Genomic DNA, 22,765 nt, shown 5'->3' on the forward strand with positions numbered 1-22,765 from the left:
TTCGTATATGAAATCCACTTAATCCACTCACTAATGTTATTACATATTATTGACACCTATTTGCTCTCTATTTAATATTGATTCAATTTAATTTACAATATTAATATAATTTAGATTTAATCATTAAGTATGTAGCAAGTAGTGCAGCATAATAAGCAAACATTGCTAATTAAACGAACATACAAAATTACTACAAGTGCACTACCTTGTGTACAACTGCATTGATGTCTTTCAAATTTCAAAATTCGTCTCCGTATCTTATTCTGAAGTGATGGTTGAGAACTAGGATTTGAGAACCTGATTCATCTGGCTAGATAATGTATTAAGACCTGAGCCAAGTCACACCAAAAATGTGTTTATTCGAGCACTTCAACATTTCGTGATCGTGCTAAATCGACCTAAACCATTGGTAATTAGAATGCGCTGTTTGGTAGTACCCCAGATGCTGTAAAATATCTCATTCGAGATGCAACAATGTAACTCTTGCAACGGTTGGGCGAGCGATGGCATGCAAGAGGATTACCTTGTGTTGGTTACTCGCTATTTCATGTATTTTTTGGAACAATAAGCCATTCAATGTGCTCAATCGAAACATCTAAAGTAACAGCTTTACGCGGTTTTCGCAGCGCATAACACGCTACACCTTGTTGACACCACCATATGCACGTCAAGATTTTATAGCCATGAATATTTATCTTAAAATTGATATGAATGGGTCGCCTGAACTAGCCCAAGACTTTTTGCACTTTATATTGTTGTAGTAGATCCATATTCATAGCCAGTTACAAATACAGTACAGAAAACTCTTCCTTTATTGTGTAACAAGCAATCAAATCTTGAAAAGGTTTGAAATGTAATTTGCAATCAATTCATGCGGTAAACATTTTCTATCTTTTCCCTATCTCATATAAATTAACTGGAAATAGTTGATTCATAAACTGCAATGCTATCTGAAACTTTCTCATCTTTTGAAATAACTCTGGAAAATTGTATTTTACATAGAGAAATATCAAAACCAATAAATTTAACAGTTATGTTGCTTGCCTAGAACATTCACAAATTTTAAACAATCACAAACGTAAATTTACGACCATGTCCCAGCAGGATTCGAACCAGCGGCTATCGCAACAGTAGGACGCCGTCCTATCACCTTTACCACTGCCCCACCAAGCCGGCTTTAATAAAGTTTTAATCAAACCATTAGTCTTGTAAGACCCTTCCTACGTATGCTACTTTACTTATGTGTAAAGATTAATTCTTAAGAAACATTTCAGCTTGACATTATTATTTTTCACTGTTTGTTTCGGCATTCGTGGGAAAAGTTAAGGCCAAAATTAACTTCGTTAAATTTTCGAAATTATAACGCTAAGATAAAATATATCGTTAAAACTTCCATCCAAAAGTTGTGCTGTTTTTAAGCTTATGTCCATAATATAAAAACATTTACATACAATCATTATTATTAAACAGTTAAAACAAATATATTAATCCCAAAGATAGATAACATAATAATATCTTATGAATAAAAGACTATTATTATTATTAGTTACGGTCGAATTCTTATGTTAGGTGTATTTGTGTTAGCATTAGTATGTTAAATTTTGAGTTCGTTAAATGGCTACTTTGACTTGAAACTTTGACGTGGTCCCTAATATCTCAATTATTGGCTCCTAGATAGGTGCCTCGTTTAGTTTTGAAAACTACGGGACGGGAGCTCTAATATTGCATATATATAACATAACCCTACTTTTCACGATTTAGGGTGGGGTTTAGTCTCCACATAACCAGTTCACCTTGCTTATTCCTGAGGGTCTTCCCGACCAGGCATCCGTAACAGGATTCCCCTATCCGGTCCCAGGCCAAAAAAAGAACGATATTGAAATTTTTATTTAACAGCAAGATTTTACTAACCAGGATTTTCTGGACTAATCCCACTGCTTAACGTGAACTCTGAACCACGGTACTCGGCATTAGGCCTACAGACTGGCCAGTGACCATCTTTTTGATATCATCATACCCTTTTTGTCTGGCGAGTTTTATTTGTTTATATTATTTCGATATTTCTTTTTTCTTAAAAAGCAGACAAAGACATATACAATTTAAGGAAATCATAAATCATGCAGAATATGTTTTTTTTTTTAATTTTAGGTCATTTATGTTTTTTAAAAGGTTTGAACGATAATATAAAGCGAACTAGGCGGAATTGCCACTTCTTTTAAATTGTGGAATTTGTCGCCTTTGTGCATACTCAGAAATAGAAACAATGACCATGAATGGCAATATATTTGGTCTTTTACAAAGGCTCTTGTATGTGGCTCTTGATGGCAGCGTATTAAGCGTGTTTGACTTTGACTTTGTGTTTGGTGCTCATTACACCTTCATTCTTGCCTAAATTGGGGGAAGTGAGCGCACAGCAGAATTTTACTTATTTACTTATTTGAGTTCTTAGCCTTGCCCTAGCGAGGCCTACTAAGCCTAGTGGCAGGATCTCGCATGCCTCCTTCCCTTGATCTCATCTCATTGTACGTCCATCATTGTTAGTATTAGGGTTGAAGCTGATACGTCGCGTGTTATATTTTGTACCTCATGTCCATGTGATACTTCTTCCTAACCTGCTTAGCATTGCTATTCAATTATCGTTTTATTTAAATATAATATTTATCTTACCTTTTGTTGAAATTTAGCTCTACGATTGTTTTACTACATTTTTACCAACTAAAGATATACAACTTTTGTGGCTGTGTTGATGACAAAACGGCTCATCTTTATTTACAACCTTCATATCTAACGCTTTAGAATGGTTTCGAACAAGATAAAAGATAAATAGTGATGATAAATATTAATCGAAAAGTCATCTAACGTCTGTATATGATACAATATATTTAGTTAAATGAAATAACACAAAATATATAATAAAAGAATCGAGCTCCTTCTCCATCTGACCCTATTAATGATGTTTTGTGCTATTATAATAAATTATGTTAGTAAATATTTCGACCAAAACAAATCCTATTAATTCCTATTAAGCTCCAACAAGAACGATTAATAACAGAAGGATAAACAATGATTAGAAAAAATGTGTTCTTTAGGTCACTGTAATTCACATAGAAGAATCCCCGAACTGTAAATTATTCAACGTCAACTACCGAATAAAATTAATTGGCTGATTCTATAATTTTTGCCTTCGCTAAGCATAAGTGAATCGCTGACGCACCAATCAACCACAGGTCTATTATCAATCATATATAATTGATTAGAATTCCTTAATATACAGTTATTAGAACTAACACAATTTTTTATTATGTTTCAATACACATGAGACAAAAGATGGCGAAGTGCGTGCTCTTATTATTTGTAATTTTATGTGGCTTCTTGATCGCTGATAGTCGTAAGTACCAACAACCAATTACTAGTAACAATGTAATAAAATTAAATAGTTAAATATGGAAAATAATAAATCATTTAAACATACAGAGGTGTATTAATAATTATAGATTCTTTACATAGATTAAATATTAGGATGAAATATATAAAGTAAAATTTAGTATTATATAAATGAAAATGATAGATACTTTTTAAAAAAATAATCGATTAACTGTTATTAGCTAAAGTAAATATTTACCACTTATATTATTGAATTCATTATAAATTATAAATTTTATTTTTGTAGTTGATTAATTAGTTTAATTATTTATTTGAATCAATATTGATTTTGTCAGTTAAAATATTACTTTTTATTACGTCTTATATTAGATATGTTTAGTATAATATTAATTTGTAAGTTAATTAAATACTATACTTCTCTTGTAAGGCGAGTACAGGATAAATATATCAGTAAGCATTTCCAAAATTAAAAAAAAATTAAATTAAAATAAGAACTTAAGCTTAAGTTAAGACTAACGTTTGTTGACTAACGTTTGTACACTTTACAATTTCGTTTGGTTTGTGTTTGTGTTTTGTATAAGTGTTTTGGTAACCTTATTCTAACCTTATGCTTTAAGGCGAAATCTTGGATAGCTTCGTAAATTGATTTGATTTGGAAGTCATGTGTGTTCTTTGCTATGTTATAATAAGCATCGATAATTAAATAAAGAACTGTATTTTGGCAGCATTGGATTACAAATTGGTTTTATGCTTTAGCGCCATCTAATATTTGCACCCCATAGGTCCAAATTGTCTTATTTATTAAGTGATAAAGCAATCTCTTGGATTTTAGCTCAAGTTGAGAGTATTTTTGGACTAACCAGTACAGTGGATTTTGAGTCTGATCTGGTCTGATTCTTGTCTAAAATAATGTTTCCAATTTAACCTGCCATCAAGAGAGATGTCGATGTAGTTAATTGATTCTGATTAAAGATTCGGTCGTCCCCCTAGTGATAAAATTAAGTTTTTAACATTATTAACATAATTAAAATGGGTAGCATTTTGAGCTCTTAGGCTGTATTTTCCAGTCTCTTGTCCATTTATAAATCTTGTTGACTGCCACCTGTACTTTTTTACAGTTCTAGCTAGACATTTGAATTTTATCATAATGATTGTGTTGTCAGTAAAAAATGTTCCAAATATTGTTTCTTTTGTTATTGGGATTTCCGAAGTATAGAGCAGATACAGGAGTGGTACCAAGATATTACCTGGGAGAATTCCAGCCGAAATAGGCTTAAATATTGAGAATACTCATAGAGCACTTTGGGAAAGATTAAAGAAAAGACCAAATTTTCTTTGGCAAAGATACTTTATAAGTTGACACTACTTCCGCGATATCAATTTTGCTCATTTTGCTGACTAAGTCGAAAATGCAATTTTCATCATAAGCGTCTGTATACACTGAATAACCCAACAATACTAAATTGAAAACTGTTAATATATGTAGTGAACTATCAAAGTTATCGAATTTTACAGTCAGTTTGGTTTTCTTAACAGTTCACATTGATGTTCTTATTTTTTTTCCAATCTAAGCTTATCAAAATACAAGTAAGCACTTTTTAATCAAATCATATTATATCAAAGAAACAACTAGAACGATGGTAAAGCATATTTCCATCATATTATAGACATAGGCCACCCAAGATAGTTTCGTTCGATTGCTTGCCTAAAATTTGCTTGCAATTGAACTTTGTGAAAACCAAAAATGCAATTAACAAAGCGTAAAAAAAGTTACAGTAATATTTCAATTGCTTTCGAAATTAAACAGATTAGATTATGTCAGTACCGTCTTAGTGAAGACCAATGTCCGTTTTCTTGAATTGTCCAAATTCTATTTTCAATACCCATATATTATTTAATCAGCTAAGAGACGATTTTGAATAATTTTAGTTGTTTCTGTGAGCAAAATATGTATGTTATAATACATATAAAATACATAACTGTGAATACAGAGCTCTAATTTCCTGTTGTATATTTTATTTTATTTCATATACTCGATTTTATTTTATTTCTATTACAATATCTTCCGTTCATCAATTCAATATTTTCTTCTTTGATTATATTAAATGTAACTCTTAAACGAATACAAGAGCATAATCTCCCAATATTCGGACAAATAACATATTTCTTCAAAAGTTAAAGAAATGTAATGCCTGATATGATATTGCAAAACATAACAAATTTTTGAATTTTTTTTTATATGTCCAAGCTTATACAACTTTTGTATAAAGCTTTCAATGTCATTATAGATTTATGGGTGACTATTTTAAACTTTTAATTTTTCCAAATCAAGGTTAGCGTATCTAATTATTTATATATAATAGTATATGTCTAATAGTGAAAGCACAGTGATCGAAATTCGACCACAATGTATTAAGTTAATCATGTTTTTCCCACAATATAAACAAACAAAACAAAGTAAATAAAACAAGAATAATATTTGTAATATTACTCTTGAAGTACAATATTCAGTTAGAACTTTATTACGAAATCCATTTACAAATAAAACCTACAATTGTATAAATAATTAATAACAATAAAATTACAGAAAAATCTCTAATACTTTTACAAATAACCCTAGTACAAGGACATACATGTCTCCAGAATTATATCAATTAGATACCATCAATTCTAATGCAAGAATAAATTTTCTCAGCTGTTCTGCGATCACCAGACATAAAATGAATTAATATTCTTATTCTATTAATTCTAATTCAAAATGGATTATTTATGTGTATATTATGAATCAAAATGTAGTTGCGAAAATCTAAATACCTTTTAAACAAATAATTCTTATCATACTCGAATATAATTAACCTATATATTAGAAAAAAAAATTCACAAAAGTCGTGTTTTCCTTTCACAACTAAATATACTTTCCGATAAAGCGGATACATAAATTTTTACAATTTTATACGATACCTTTTTATACAATAACATTTTAATAGTTTCGACAATACGGGAATAACCAAAAGTTAAAGGAAATTGTTCATTAATGTTTTAATTCATTTCCTTTTCATTTTTTACCGACTTCAAAAAAGGAGTAGGTTCTATGCTCGACTGTATATTTTTTTATGTATGTTCACCGATTTTTCCGTCAATTGGGGACCGATTTTCAAATTTCTTTTCTTTTTTTTATTCGAAAGAGTGCACTTCCAAGGTGGTCCCATTAGAAGCAAATCAGGATCTAATGGTGAAATCATGGGAATTTGAAGAAAACCGTCAAATTTCAAAGGCACGTACAATGTTTTGACATACTTTTTTATCTAAAATAATCAGATATTTGTGTATAACGTTATTTCTGAGCTAATGTGACGGAAGACACAACTCCTCAACGGATAGAAATTAGAGAATATTTCTTTAAATATTATGGGGACATATAGACAACTAATTGTATACATTGAAGTTATTTAAGTAAGCTGATGATGAAAGCAGGGACCGGACCCCTCGGGGGTTTTGAGGAGTATTTAGTAAGGGCTTGCTTACCAATGTCGTTCAGTGCAAAAGCCGTTCAGTTTGCTCTTAAAGCACTAGCTATGACGGAAAGCCGTAAAAATATTGCAGGAAACTGTCTCTATGGTATAGTGGTTAGAGTGTTCAGCCCACGCGGAGGTCCGGGTTCGATTCCTGGTGGGAGCGACGGCTTCTCGTTATTGTTCTGGTTTGGTTAGAACATTTGTCAAATCACCTAGGCTAGGTAGCGGACCCAGGCCCTGAAGTGTTCCTTATTTTCAATCATTGTTTCTTTTTAATATTTTTCCTCATATGGGCTGCACTATTTATTAGCTACTACTCTTTACTTAGCCTACCCATTGTAATAGTTAACAACATAACACTAATTTATTCAGTAAATATCTAACACTAAAAAGAGAAAAATAAAATATTTACTAAGATTGGCCGATTTCAAAAAATAAAAAAGGGACTCATTAAGAATTAAACAATAATCAACCTTAAAAAATTAAATTACTAACAAAACAAATCTAATTTGTTGCTCGTATCGACTTCAAACTGATCAGTTGGTAGAAGTTAAAATAATATTGTAAATAGATAAATAGGTTTAGGTAGGTATTATGCTAAATTGTGTGTATATAGTAGAATAAATAGTCCGTGTAATAGATGTGTTAAATAAGGTTTTTTTATTTAGTTTTTACGATTATTAAACACATATTTTTTTTATTTTTTAACTATAAGGTTTTTTTGAGTTTGATTATTTTGTAAGTTTGATTATTTTATACTTTTTAGTGACTTCCTTATTTATTTTTTGGAGTCGGTTAATTTTTTTGCATATTTTTAATATCATTTGAAATACAAAACCTAAGGATTTAAAATTACTCTACCGGCACATTTTGCGGTACAATGCTGCCAAACTTTACATCACAACACAAAATTACACGTCCGTAGTCGATTTACATATGGCAAAAACGGTAAATAATTTACCGCATAAGAGAGCTAGATTTGGGTGGATTTCATTTTATTAGAACTTATTTATTTGTAGTGCCTATTTTCTTCAAAATGGGAGAAAAAAACTTCTTAATATATAAAGATACTTATTTTAATAATATAAAATGAAAAATACACAAAGTTTTTTTCTTGAATTCTAAACATATAATTAAATTTTAGGATATGTTGGAGGTTACTACTTCTCGAGTGCCTCGAACACCTTGAAAATATCGGACATCAATCCTGATTTGCTGACTCATATTTACTATGCATTCGTTGCTGTTAACGCTGATGGTTCAGTGACTATACAGAATGAGAAAAAAGGTAATATAAATATAATCAGGAAGGTGTATATTTGAAAGTCCAATTTTCATTACAGGATTTGTTAAGCCACTCGCTGAACTTAAGAACTCTAACCCGGATTTAAAATTACTATTTTGTTTAGTAACTAGCGACGGAAGCTTCACTAAAGTAGCTGCAAATGAAACGCTTAGAGCAGCTCTAATTAAAAATTCTTACCAGCTGCTGGTGGACTACAACTATGATGGAATAGACATTGATTGGGAGTTTCCTACCTCATCAGATCTTGTAAGTTCTACAGTTTATTTTTAACGCATATTTTTATTCAACTCTAAATTACTACTTGTTATTTTGATATTGAAAACATTACCATACTTGAACTAATAGATATAATGTTAACAGAAATGGATTTTTCAAATGTTTAATAACGTTGGGAGATATTGCAAAATTTGCACAAAATCAACTCTTTGAACTTAGCTGAAACAGTCAAAAAATACAGGTTAGCAGTTGATAAAACGATTGTTTCCACACGTTCACATGCGATGGGGAAGATTCAAAAGGATGGAAAATGTTATCGAACGAATTGGCTAAAGTTGCCATTTTGAGCCGTTTCAACTTTGCGGTTTCATTGCATTCCAGACAAAAAAGCTGAGTTTTCCGAGGCGTGTGGTGACTGGCGATAAGAACTAAAGCTACTACGACAATTCCAAGCATGGATTGGTCCAGGCGAATCATCCACATCGATGCCGAAGCATAATATCAATGACCATAAAGTCTTGCGGCGCAAATAGTAGGATCAGCAAGATGTAGTGCATTATAACTAAAACCGCATGAAACTATTACTTTAGATGTCTACCGATGCAAACTCAGCGACTCATCTTTGTAAAAGAAACTATCAATAGTAAGCAAGTACACGAGCGGCAACACGTTGCAAGAGTTGTGAAGTATACAATGTTGGAGCTCGAATGGGAAATTCTGCTGCAACCAGCGTATTCAGTTAACATAGCGCTTTCTGATTACTACTTATTCAGAGTGATTATGACTTGTCTTGTCGGCAGTTTCAAAATGCTATAGAAATATGAAAGTGGATCGATGATTGGAGCCCTTCCAAACCAACATCATTATTTCGATGCGGTATCTCCATATAACCAGGAAGATGGGAAAGAGTTATAGGAATTTATATAAAATGTTCTCTAAACAGATATCTTTTTAATGTGAAAAAATAGTTAGGATACCTACAAATCAATAATAGCTATTCTAAACTAAATATATTAACTATATCATTAATTTATCATTGTGGTACCATTATTATTATGTCGATACGATAATAAAATTTACTAACGATATATGATATTTATAACTATTGCCGACTTAGTAACTGCAACCACCAAGGGAACATAGCTGTTCCCCTTTTGTTAAAATAGTCGCTGGTTCCTGCCAGAACCTCACGTGCATGTATACGTATATGCGATTGTAAATGTGACTCTCTACAGACAAAAATCTAAAATCATGCAATACCAAGCTAGACCAACGACAAAGCCGGATAATCCGGATATTTACTGAGTTGCTAACTTGCATGTCAGTAGTTTTACCGTCGAGGCTTATCGTAAACAGCGGGTCCATCATGTAGTTCTCATAATAAAGTGAAAGGACTAATTTAAAAATTGTATGTTACTAAAACTTGTTTTTGCAGTATTTTCAATACAAGATCAGAAATTATTTGATATATAACATTAATTAAAATACTATAGGAACTAAGACTCACTAACATTTTTTAAATTGCATTGCTTTAAAACTAATTTCCATTAACTTTCACTAATCAACAAAGTATTCATAAGTGTAAGTTACCATGCCACTGAGCATCGTAATAAAGTATCATAAGTAAGATTATCTTCAGATATCCAACAACTTTGGAGCTGAAGTAGTAAGGAATAATAAATGAATTTATAGACGTTTATATATTAAAACAGTAAATATATGAATAAAACAATTTTGAAATTGATGAACAACATTATGAAAAAAATAACGAACAAAATTAGGTATTTAATTTTTTTTTAATTTAGAAATATATACTAAATGAATGTATTTACAATCGTTAAATTAATTATTGATTTTCTAAAGCTTGGGTCGATAAAGTAGATAATCCAAATAATTGACACAAGGCCCAAAGAATGAAATGTCCTATAGTCACATATCTTATTAAACATCTTAATGTATATCAATGCTTTAAAATGTTTACAAATGTATTGTTAATAATTCATAATTTCTTTCATTTGGCCTATTCGATGCATCTATGCAAATTATGTGGTTAGTTTCATAATTGCTTATTTTTATTACTTCATTTATGAATTCATTCCTTATCTTTATCCATATTTCTCACCTAAAATATATATTACACAAGCAACAAATGGACCACGCTGATTAAAAGAATAATTTCTTTACCTAAATTTGTATATAAAATTACATTGTTTCTATTTATTTATTTCACACCTCCATGTCGCCCTTGTAGATAGCTCATATTTAGTTTGTCTTCTATGGCTTTCCTTTATTCTATTACTTTCTACTTTGTCTTATGTTCTTTGTGTCCCAATTAAAATTCTATGAAACTAGTTGATTATTGTTAATATTCTATGCAATATTCATTTTAAGTCTTAATGCACACATTAACGTATTTATTACTTGTAATATTCAATTAGTGATTTGTTTAAAAATGCTTTTACCATTTAAACGTGAAATTAATCAGAAGTCAATACCACTAAAATTTACAGAAAAATCTTAACAACCTTTAGAATTACCTTTAGTACAATGATATACTATGTCTCTAGAACCATATCAATTAATAAGAATCCTTAAACAAGAACTTTTTTCTTTTTCTCTGCCAAACATCAAATTAAATCAATATTGTGATTTTGAAAGTATAAATATCCTGCAAGCAAAGAAAACTGACGATTCTTGTTATTCTCGATTTTTTGTTTTTCTTGTATAGAAAGGTAAACGTATATAATTCTATAAGTGTATATAACTTCCGATAAAGCGGGTACATTATATCTAAACCTGCCATAATTCTTTAATAATTCCACCAATAAAGGAATAACGGAAAGTAACACAAAACACTTCTTAAAATGAAATAACTTTGTTTAATGTTTTAACCACTCACTTTCTATTTTAATATCGTCTAAAATGCGAAAAACAAACGTTCACTTAATTTTAACGAACGCTATAGTTTATTTTATTTTATATGCTTTTAAAATGACTTTATCCCCAACGAGATTCGATCTTAGTTATCCGCGTAAGACCGCGAGCTAAACTTTTAGCCCGCACGGCCACCTGGGTTTAAAGAAACATATAAAGATATAGTTTGTGTCACTAAACTGCTATTCGAAGTTGCTTGAGTTGGGCGTTTTCCGTTTTATTAGAATATATTTATTTGTAGCGCATATTGCACAAAAATATTAAACCTAAAAATTCTTCCTCCGTTTATACTTTAACCGTGCCAAATTTCACGCCTTTACGTGTCCCTGTTTTCTTCAAAAAGGGTGGCAAAATTTTCGCTACGCCGATTAACATATAAATAATTGTTACATTAAGGTCTTTTATTAAAAGATTTTATTTGCAAGAAAACTGATAGCATATCATTAATTAATGTGTCGTTAAATCGTTTTGTTCACTAAGTAACATAATATAAGTGATTTATTGAGAATTTATACAAATAACTATAAGTGTTTGGAGTTCCCACTCCACTGGAAATTATTATCAACATATTTATAGCAATTGAATATTTTTAAACAAAAACATGACACCGCAATATTTAGCAAATAATATATTAATTCGTACGATTTTTTAAAATTAAAACGTTTAATTAAAGTAAAATTGAACAATTATTGTTATAGTAAAAAGAATTTTTATGTCTAGAAGTATGTCGCTTATTTTGTCATATTATAGTTACGACTCCTTTTGATTTTTGTAGCTTCTAATAAGTTAACATATTTTTATTATTTTCACACAGATTAGATTTAAAAATAGTGATTGTTTATTGGGCTTTCGGGATGTACTAACTGATCTAATTCCCACCATCCACTAATTAGATTCAAAAATCTAATTTTTTGGCTATTGAAGCAGCAGGTCACAAACTGTAAGAGGCACTTCAATGTCCCAGTCCATATCGAAAGAACGTATTCATTCATCGATTCATTTTCGCACTCGTTCGGCATTTCGAAAATATGTGTTAGTCATCAATGCTGTACCGATTTAAACAAATGGCAATCAGAAGGCGCAAAGTCTGGTGATTAGGCTGGACTCAAACTAATTTCCCATTGGAGCTGCAACAGTCTTTAACAACTTTTGAAAAATGCGACCGAGCGTTAATATACAAAAAGATGACTTTGCATGTGTTAGCAAGTAACTGTTAATGGTCTCTTTGACAACAATACGTCGTTTAAATTGTTAAATTTATCATGTGTAGTAACTTTTTCATATGGCTTTAACAATAGATCCAGAACAATTACGTCTTGTTGCTGATTTTTGGCCGATTGAGACATTAGTTCATCATTCTGATTCATGGCATAATGAGAACTTACAGTGGCCATATGAGCGATGTTATTTCAATACATAATATATCGACCTTTCGATTTAATCTGATACGAGCACGTACAGCTATCGTTAATTAAAAATGTTCATTATCTTCAAATATTAAATGCTGCATATCAAAACATAAAAAAACACTTCAATAAGTGTCGTTATTTATTATGGCTATTTTGTCTCGGATTTTCGATTATCTAAAATTATGCCTTGAATCGTGCTCGACTTGTACATAAAGTACGACTGATTTGATTGATAAAAATTATTTTCGACCCACAATGAAACCCGGAAACCAATCCAAGGAATTAGCTGAATATTGAAACAATTCATATTTTAATTTTGTAATTTCAGTTATGTTTTGTGAACTATATTTGCAGATGCATAATTTTGATAAAAATATGTTCATCAAAACTAGTTTTAGTTTATAGGATTTTAGGTAAACCATGAAAAAAATTTGTTATTCATGCTAAAAAAACTAACAGAAAAAAAGCTTTAAAGTTCTAAATCGAATACTCCAGAAAAAGAAGTAAATTTGCGTAAAATATAAGATATAATTTTTTTCTTTTAAAATTAGTCCTTTGTAACGTGCCTATTCAAAAACCTTGGAGATGCCTAGAAAAGTTATTCCAGCTTTTTTTTACGTTTCGGGAGACTTTTGTAAATTGTGTCCGGTATGGAAACTGAACTGATCATTGGTCATTTTAGATTACTAAATAATAATAAATAATGTACTTGAGTAAATTATTTCTAAAAAATAAGATATCCTTTTATTTTTTGACCACAACCCTTCGCCATATTACACACACAAATAATTTTTAGTTACAAAAGTAAACAATGCGCTGTAAGCCACAGTCACATCATCATCAGTTTTAAATCCTATAAAATTAATTTATAGACCTGTACATTCAAGTATATAAAACAAATCAATTTTATTTTTAGGAGAACTTCAGCGCTTTACTAAAAGAATTTTCCGAAGAGTTTAAAAAATACGACTATTTGTTAACCGCTGCTGTGAATCCTATACCGACAAAGAGTTATGGATATGACGTCCCTGTGATGGCAAAGTAAGATTATCAACTAGTTTATCTGGATTTAACGCCGACTGTTTGCTTGTTTGTGAGGTTTGTTTGATTTGCATTATGCTGCTTGCGTTTGCTTTGGGTTTGGGGCATTAAATATGAACACAAAGAACTAATTTGAATGTGGGAGGATAAATAAGTAATGAAACTATTATTCCATTAATATAGTTACGCTTTTGTACTGTCATTTAATATTAGTATAATTTAATTATATTATCAACTAAACATATTTTCTAGTTGGTCGTAGATTTTTTCATATTACACTTTGTTATGAAAAAGAAAATCGGTGTTTCTCCAACGACTATAAGTACAGTTTAGAATTCGCGTCTTATAGTGTTTAGAATAATTGGGTAACATTGGAAAATGAGAAAATGAAATAGGGACATTCAAAATGTAATTAAAATATAATATTATTTTAATTGCAGTTAAAAGTTATTTTTAAAAACATAATAATATATGTGCTCTTTATATTTGAAGACGATTTCTTCATTTATTATATAATTTGTTTATCGATATTTGAGGTTTTTTTCTAAATACTACTATAAAAATGTGTATCATATACAATTAAAGCTATTGTCCAATCATAGCCATTACTTCTTCTCATGGCATAGAAATACCTCTTTAAAAAACACAAAACACTCAAGTTCTCCAAAAAAACTTTAAAAATTGATTTTTTCTATTATTAGCCTTAGTGGTTTAACAATCTGGTCATAAGTATTTCATATGATAACTATTATATTTACATTCAGTCTTTTCATCATATTGCTTTATACCTCTTTTAAAAAACACAAAACACTCAAGTTCTCCAAAAAGTAATAACTATAAAAATTGATTTTTTTATTATTAGCCTTAGTGGTTTAACAATCTGTTATTGTACTGAGTTATTGTGCTAAGGGTGATACTACTTTTGCTATTTTCAAAACAATGGATCACAATTTCGTGTTTTAATTTTACACTGCTTCTTGATAGGAAAAAATACCGTTCAAGCGAAGCAATAGCTTGAAGAGTGTTATAAGGACTAAGCTCCATTAGGAACAACAACAAAATGCAGAACTCAATGGACATCCAAATATGATAGTAAAACAAGAATACATCAAAAAAATCCACAAAATCGCTTTGAATGATCGAAAAGTTGCGTGAGTCAGCTAACATCGTTAGAGACTATAAGAGTATTTGACTATAAGAAAACGCTATTCAAAGTGAGTGCCGCGTTTGATCACCGTTGATCAAAACAGTGTTTGGCCATGTTTAAACGTAACAAACCGGAGATTTTGCGTCAATATGTGACAATGGATGAAACGTGGACCCACCACTTCACTCCGGAATCAAAACGATTGTCATCCGAGTGGACAGCAACTGGACACAGGCCTGTTTTGAGGCAAAAGATAAATCGTTCTACAAAAGTGGTATTGAAATGTTAGAGCGGCGCTGAAATTAGTGTGTGACTTGATAGAGATTATGTTGATGAATACAGCCAATGAACAAAAAAAGCCGCGTTTTCTTTGTTATGGTGAGACTTTCAGCCCATGTGTTATATTGTAAAGGAATCTGTTGATATCGATTTTAACTCAGTAGGATTAAGTGTTATAGTCTTAAGAGATCCCTAACAAAAACATAAAAACAATTATTAATAACGAGAGAAATATCTCGTTTAGTAGATCTTGAATAGAAAAATCAGGATAAGTCCATATTACTGGAGCTCGAAGATTGTTGTTGTTATAAAATATGAAATATCTATACACATACAGTACCAGACCCTACAGACGTTGTGCTACTCAAGCGTCATTTTTCATATAGAGTGATGTGTAATCAAGTTTATCGGAATTTCTGTTAGAACACACGTGCAGTAAAATAATGGAGATTTGATCTAGCCTTAAAAAAATTAATTTCATACCACTTTGGATTGCACGCAACAAACAAATTTATAAATCGAGTCGAGCATATGTACGCACAAAAGTCATGCTGCCGTGAATATATTCTTGCATATAACGACTACCAATATTGATGAGGCATCGATGTTGTCGATTTCAGTTGTTCCATCTACTTTACTGATGATATCATCAGGCAGACGTATGTAGTCTTCGGAATGAAGATACGCTTGACTAAAATTGTAAAATGTATCGTAATCGCTAACTTTCTATTTTCTAACACATGTTACAGTATCGGAGAATGTTATTACCTTGAATGGCACGGATCTTCAATTGGTATGTGTGGAAGTTCATCGTGTTAAGTTTCTTGTTACTTGTAGAAAAAAATTAAAAAATAATGTATATGTTGTACCTTTCACTGGATTTATTTGTTTAATGTTTAAATATATATTCATCTTCTCTTTCTCCATTCCAAAACCGATTGTTATCTTGTATGATCTATATCGTATTACCTCTGAGTTGTATACGTATAACTCGATGTTTAAACGTCGCCAATCATAAAAATTTTAACTTCATTAACAGTTGGTGCATTATATCTTCCCACGTGCTCTCCATATGGTGCTTTGTCTGGTTTAATGATAACAATTTAGTTGTCGTTTTGTAATCTAGTGGAAATGGTGTTGAATAAGTGTCTTAATAATTTGGAAAAACGTCCCCAAAGTTGCCACAAGAACCAAATTGATGATAAACTTGGCTTGAACCTTGATGTTGATATAATGTTGGTAAAAATTACGATCATCCTCTTACGATCTCGTTATATGTACTTTTACCAATAATAAATGCACAACAAACAAATATAAGTAATATTTTAATAAATATAAGTAGCTTTTGTTGTCTCCGTTTACTAACTCTCGAATATCATTCACACGTGTGTTTGCAACGTAATCTATTATATTTACAGTATCTGCCAAGTGTTCTTCTGTAGCTCTATTTAATCGATAATTATGGACTACTTTTGCAATATGTGCATGTCCATCTGTCCGTCATGGAAAATAATACGATATAAAGTTGAAAAATATAAGTTAAGAAGTACATATCAGGTAACTATTCAAGTTATTGTTAATAGCAACGTAGACGAAAATTCACGAATTTCATATTCGATATTTTCAAAAAATATCGATATATCGATATATCGGGAAAAAAAATATTGATAATTTTTTGCAACATATATTGATATTTTTAACAAACCAATTACTTACAATTAAGTACCAAAATATACTAAACCTTTAAATTATATTTTAATTATAATATTTAAAAAATATATTTTTTTTTGAAAAAAAATCTAAAAATATCGATCGAAAATATCTATAATTTTTTCGAAAAATATCATTAATTTTTCGGTATCCCTAATACAAGGTTCGCTGGTTGAGAGCGTAAATTTTAAAAGTTACAATTAGTGTTGGGAACTATCGACTGTTTAGTAATTCACTACATTTTACTATCGGCTGTTTCATTCGACTACTTATAGTCAGCTAGTTTCAGTCATGACTAGTTCTTCTATTCTAGTAGCAACCTTGAGAATAATTTACCGAATTTGCTTTATGCATTATATGTATGTAATATGGTTTTATGTTTTATTTTGATTGTATGTAACAATATACGTTAATATAGCAGCATTTAAGAACTCTATTTTAAATATTATTAATTCAACTCTTATTATATTATATTCAATATTATGTATTATATATATTACATTATAATAATATTATTAATAATAAATATTACAAAATATTAATATTATATAATATTTATATAATATTAATATTATTAGATTCAATATTACAATTGTAATAGAGCAAAAAGAAAATTTTGATTGATAAATAGTTAAATAGTTTTGACTCTATTTATATTATCTTGACAACGATTAGATCTTTTTAACTATTTCCATTCTAAGCCTTTTGATGTTTGTTCAAGCCTTTTGAATGTTACGACTTCTTTAATTAAAGTTTCAACGAATAATAATTTTAAAATATTCCTGATTTACCACAGAAGATTGATATGTTATAAGGGGCGTAGTAGTTAAAAGCTGATAAATATTGACTAAGAAAATACAATACATATATTTAGTGTTTATTTTTTCATTATTCAATTTCTTTTCACAATCAAATCAAATCTAGAAGATATGAAAATCATTTTACATCGTCCAAAATTAGACTATCCTTTTGAACATAACAGAAAAACCAGCAAATATATCCTTTCTTTTTATGCCAACGAAAATTCAAAAAGTAATAATAGATACATTTTTAAGCACGTGTTGGAATAAAATCAATGTTTTTATTATATGACGTCATTGTTACCTTCCAAGTATTAAAATACGATGAAAGGCATTTTGAGATCATATTCATTCATTCATCCATTCATTTTTTCACACTGTCACTTGCAAATTTTAAATAATTTATGAACTGATCTATGCAGCACAGATATTCAATCAATTATCTCCGACCTTTCCTCTTTCAAATCTAATACATCTCCGTCTGACCACAATAGTAACTACTGTATTCAATCGACTATTTTTTTTTTGATAATCGAATAGTTCGATTGTTTTGCGACTATTGATTGTTTTGACTATTTTCAGTCGAGAGTTTCCAACGTTACTGCTAACCCACTCTACAGTCAAGTGTTTGCTCTCCCTAGAAATATTAATTCCACGAAGAATATGTTATTATTTATTCAGACTCAAGTAGGATATTTTTAATAGATCCGCAATCGAAATTATAACAAGGTCCTGAAAGCAAAAATAATCACAATTAAGTTTAATAACGTTCAAATATTTAATTAATTGTTAATATAATCAACATATAATTCTTAATAGTGTTATCATTTAACGTATGTCGTAATAAGTTTATATGTGTAACAGGCTGTATGTAAGATATGAATAAATCTTTTTATTCGTTTTAAAGTCCCATTTACATCATTATATGCAACTTTTTAAATAACAAATAATTTCTTGCTTTTTTCTATCACTTTTGGTATAACGTAAGTGTCATAGAATCTGTAGTTAATTAAAAGCAAAAATTTCAATTTACCTACAAGTGGTCGCGCTACGTATATTCGACTACAATCGATTGAATTCGACTAAAGTTTTGTCACATTAAGAGTTTTATTTATAAAATGAGTCCTCTACGGTTGAGGCCGGTAACACCGAGTACCATAATCGAGGATATACTACAAGAAGGTGACGAGAGTGAATTAGATTTGAATGACCAAGGATCAAAAATTTCCGAAAACATAGTTTCAGCGGAACCCCAATCATGTGAAGAACCAAGCAGTTCGAATATAGAGGAAAATAATTTGACTCTATCAAAAATAATTTCGTGTTTTACAGGACGTGATAAGATAACAAAGTGGAAAACTCTAACAACAATAAAGTGAGACACCAACTTCAAAATATTCTCAAGAAGATTCGGGTACTCGTGAAAATGGCATAGGGGTGACAACGAATCTTCAAGCCTAAAATTTGTTTATTTCTAAGAATATTTTGGAAAATATTCTTATACATACCAACGAATTTATATAAAAATAAACACCATTATATGACAGACCCCGTGACTGCAAACCGATAGTGTAGAAAATCAACTTCTGTTCGGATTATTGTATATTGTAGGAACATTGCGGATGCCACACACAAATATGGAAAATTTATATAATACTGATGGGACAGGTGTGCCTATTCTTCCTACTATAATATGACTGAAAGGAACAAAATTTCTTTTCAACTCATTGAGGTTTGATGATGCAACCACACGAGCATCTTCTCGTATTTTGGATGAAGCTGATCGATGATTGGATGAGCTGAATAACCAATAAGAGATATTTTAGAAACATTTACATGAAAGTGCCCTTTACTTTATTCTATAGGCTTATAGATATTATAACAAGTTTTCGAGAGAAATGTCATTTTAGACAGCACATTAAATCTACACCCAACAAATACGTAATAAAGCTATAAGACACCATCATATGACTTGTTAACAGTTCTACGTTTTATGTCCTCATCATTGAGCTTTAGGCCGGCAAGCAGCCCGAGTTGAATACCAGTTGAGTAATGCTGCAGCCAACGTAGTGAACAACAGACTAATTATATAATTTCTGGCTAGGATGAAATCCAACAATTGACAATACCCTACCTGAGTTTTTTGGATCCTCTCAACCGATTGTAAATACCAACTTCGCAAAATTAGACGTAAACCAAAGCTTATCAAATGTCAACTCGGATCCTTCAAACATAGTCACTACTCAATAAACCAATTCGTGAAGTCCAGGAACTTTTATTATTTAACCATATTATTCTCGTTTTCACCTTACCCAAAATACATAGAAATCACTTGAAAATATTCAAGTATATTTTTTGTTTGTCTGTATAATCTGCGTAAATGTATCAATGATTTATCGAACCTTAAGAGATTACTTGAGAAATGACGCAGGGAAATTAATTTTCTGTTGTATATCTTTAATAAAAAATATATTAATACTTACACTTAACTTATAATAACTAGGCCTGCTTTATTTACTATATTAATTTGTCGTATTTTTCAAAATGTATTATCCTTACTTAAAGTTCCGTAACATATGAAATGTTTATTTCAGATACCTTGACATAATAAACATCATGACTTACGATTTTTATGGTAGTTGGAGCGCGCATACTGGTCTTCATTCCGGTCTGTATCCTTCCTCTTTGGACAACGCGTACGAGAAAAAATACCTCAATGTAGAATCTAGTATAAAGAACTGGGTAAAATTAACTGGCACATTATAATTATATTCATATATCTAAAGATAAACAACTCTTTTCTTTAGGCTAACGCAGGTGCTTCCAAGGACATTTTGGCTGTAGGTATACCTTTCTATGGTCGTAGTTTCAAGCTAAAGGATGCTTCAAATCATGGTATACACGATCTTATTAATGGTACCGTCAGTCCATCGACACCAACATATTTACAGGTAATAAATAATAATAAATATAATTAATAATAAATGCATTTTTATAAAAAAAACGCCGTTTTTAGATTGTGAAGAATTATAACGATTATAACACCGTCTGGGATGAGGAACAACAAGGCTATTACAAGTACCTGGACACGACTTGGGTGTCTTATGATGAAGAAAGAAGTGTACAACTCAAGGTAATTATCAGTTACTATATATGAAGATTCTTATTGAATACACACTATGTAACAGGCTGCCTATTGCGTAGAACAAGGAGTGAAAGGAATATTTACGTGGCATTTGGGAGCCGATGATGTACAAGGGGAATATTCAGGAGTTAAACAAACTCTGCTACAAGCAATGAACGACGGTTTGAATATAGCCAGGAAATAGATAAATTATATCGCAATAAAATCAATTTAAGTTTATGTTTAAATAAATTTATATTAACTATATATCATGTTTTTTATTATACGTCAATCATATAATAGAACAAAACTACATAAATGTAATTGCTGTTGTATACCAAAAGAAATTGACACTAAGACTTTCATTGACTGATTTATATACATGAATTTGGGAACTTCCTCTTGACTTATGGTCCTCTTGACTAGATATATGGTCGTAAACAGAAAACTCGTCCATAGTAATTAGATAATGTGAAACATCTATATGTTAATACGCTAAGCAAAAATGTTGGTTCTATTTTCAAGAATATTGGGCTAAAAAGAAATGTGAAATATGATTTTCATAGCAAAAAAAGAAAAAATATATATATACATATATATTAATATTGTTTAAAATATGAAAAAATAAGCGTGTTATTTTTTTAATTATTACCCTTAGTGGTTCAACAATATGTCCAGGTCGGTCCCGATCTGACATGTACAATTGTATAGCCTTTGTATTATACCATATTCTAATGTTATTCTATTTCTCCATAATCTATATATCCTATAATCAGATGGGGTCGCGTTATATGTTTTATGATTGAGTGCCGAGGCATATGGGGCTACTGTAGTGATTTATGTAATGGGTAGATCAGATGTATTATATAGAAAATACAATATCGTATACAGTACAGTGCCTCGTTGAGCTCCAAATTATATTGAATGTACTTTAAAGTGTTCATTGCCTTGTTTTATGGTAATGTAATATAATATTTTAGTAATTGGAAATGAAAACGAGGGAGACGTTTTTTTTGTAATTAAAACATGGAATCCTATATGCTACACATTATAGAGAATCTTTCTTTAGTTCTTAATTTATAACATACTTTTTCAGCAAATTTTTGTTGAACTGTATACGACATGTCTTGAAGATATTTCACTATTACCACTTTCGTATACCCGTATAATTTCTCTTGTGTTTATTGTTGCTGTTTCTATACCAATTTCGGTTTTTAAAAGTAAATATAAAACTCTTACTATTACTGTTTATATGGCTGATTCTTGTATCAATATTTTTTGTAGCATAAAAGATTATCACCAGGAAACTTATGTTGTAAATTGTCTGTATTAATGGCTTTAACCAGTTCTCTACTCTTTGATATTATTAATATTAGAGCAATACTTTTGAGTACCTACATTGTAATTTTCTCCGGCAATAAATGTGTTAGTTAACGTGTTAGAGAAGGCTTAGAAATATTTTGGGTAATTGGAGGATATTGTTTATATGTGAAGTGTGTTTCGGAAACCATCATTACATCAATGCTTTATTTCAGTACATTACTTAGTCATAAAACATTTTAGTGTCCTAGCGTGTTTTTACGTGCCATTGCGGTTCCAGACGGCGATTTTGTATTTTGTTACTAGATAAGTTTGCTGACGACGGTGAATATATTAAAATATTTTTAAAATAGTATACCATAGAAATACGTAAATAAGATCATCGAAAGACAACAGACTAATGCACAGGTTAAAAATGTCGAAAGATATATTCAGCTATGAAATAAAAGCGACAAAACGACCTAACTGAAATCTTTATCCTGAGATAGATTAATAAAAACAGAAAATGGGAATCATCAGCGTGCAATTATTTGCATTCGCCATTTTATTTATGAAATATCCAGAGTTAATATTTGCTTTA

General features: G+C 30.3%; 1 protein-coding gene across 1 annotated transcript; it reads left to right on the top strand.

The window, feature by feature from the left end:
- Positions 1–3,234: 3,234 nt before the first annotated feature.
- LOC143195811 (acidic mammalian chitinase-like) lies at positions 3,235–21,132 on the top strand. Its single transcript, XM_076403277.1, has 8 exons — positions 3,235–3,388; positions 8,044–8,187; positions 8,243–8,451; positions 13,681–13,805; positions 20,336–20,483; positions 20,549–20,692; positions 20,758–20,874; positions 20,930–21,132. Exons 1-8 carry the CDS (start codon positions 3,316–3,318, stop codon positions 21,068–21,070), a joined length of 1,101 nt encoding a protein of 366 aa, XP_076259392.1. The 5' UTR covers positions 3,235–3,315; the 3' UTR covers positions 21,071–21,132.
- Positions 21,133–22,765: the final 1,633 nt, after the last annotated feature.

This window comes from Rhynchophorus ferrugineus, unplaced genomic scaffold (genome assembly GCF_030347505.1).
Source record: "Rhynchophorus ferrugineus isolate W39M unplaced genomic scaffold, kcgeb_rfMv2 rfM4, whole genome shotgun sequence".
Lineage (NCBI taxonomy): Eukaryota > Metazoa > Arthropoda > Insecta > Coleoptera > Curculionidae > Rhynchophorus > Rhynchophorus ferrugineus.

Excerpts from the sequence above, each read along its gene's own strand:
- LOC143195811 (XM_076403277.1), top strand. The coding sequence starts at position 3,316 with ATGAGACAAAAGATGGCGAAGTGCGTGCTCTTATTATTTGTAATTTTA. Across the intron at positions 13,806-20,335 it reads GACGTCCCTGTGATGGCAAA|ATACCTTGACATAATAAACA; the intron begins GTAAGATTATCA and ends TGTTTATTTCAG. Across the intron at positions 20,875-20,929 it reads AAAGAAGTGTACAACTCAAG|GCTGCCTATTGCGTAGAACA; the intron begins GTAATTATCAGT and ends ACTATGTAACAG.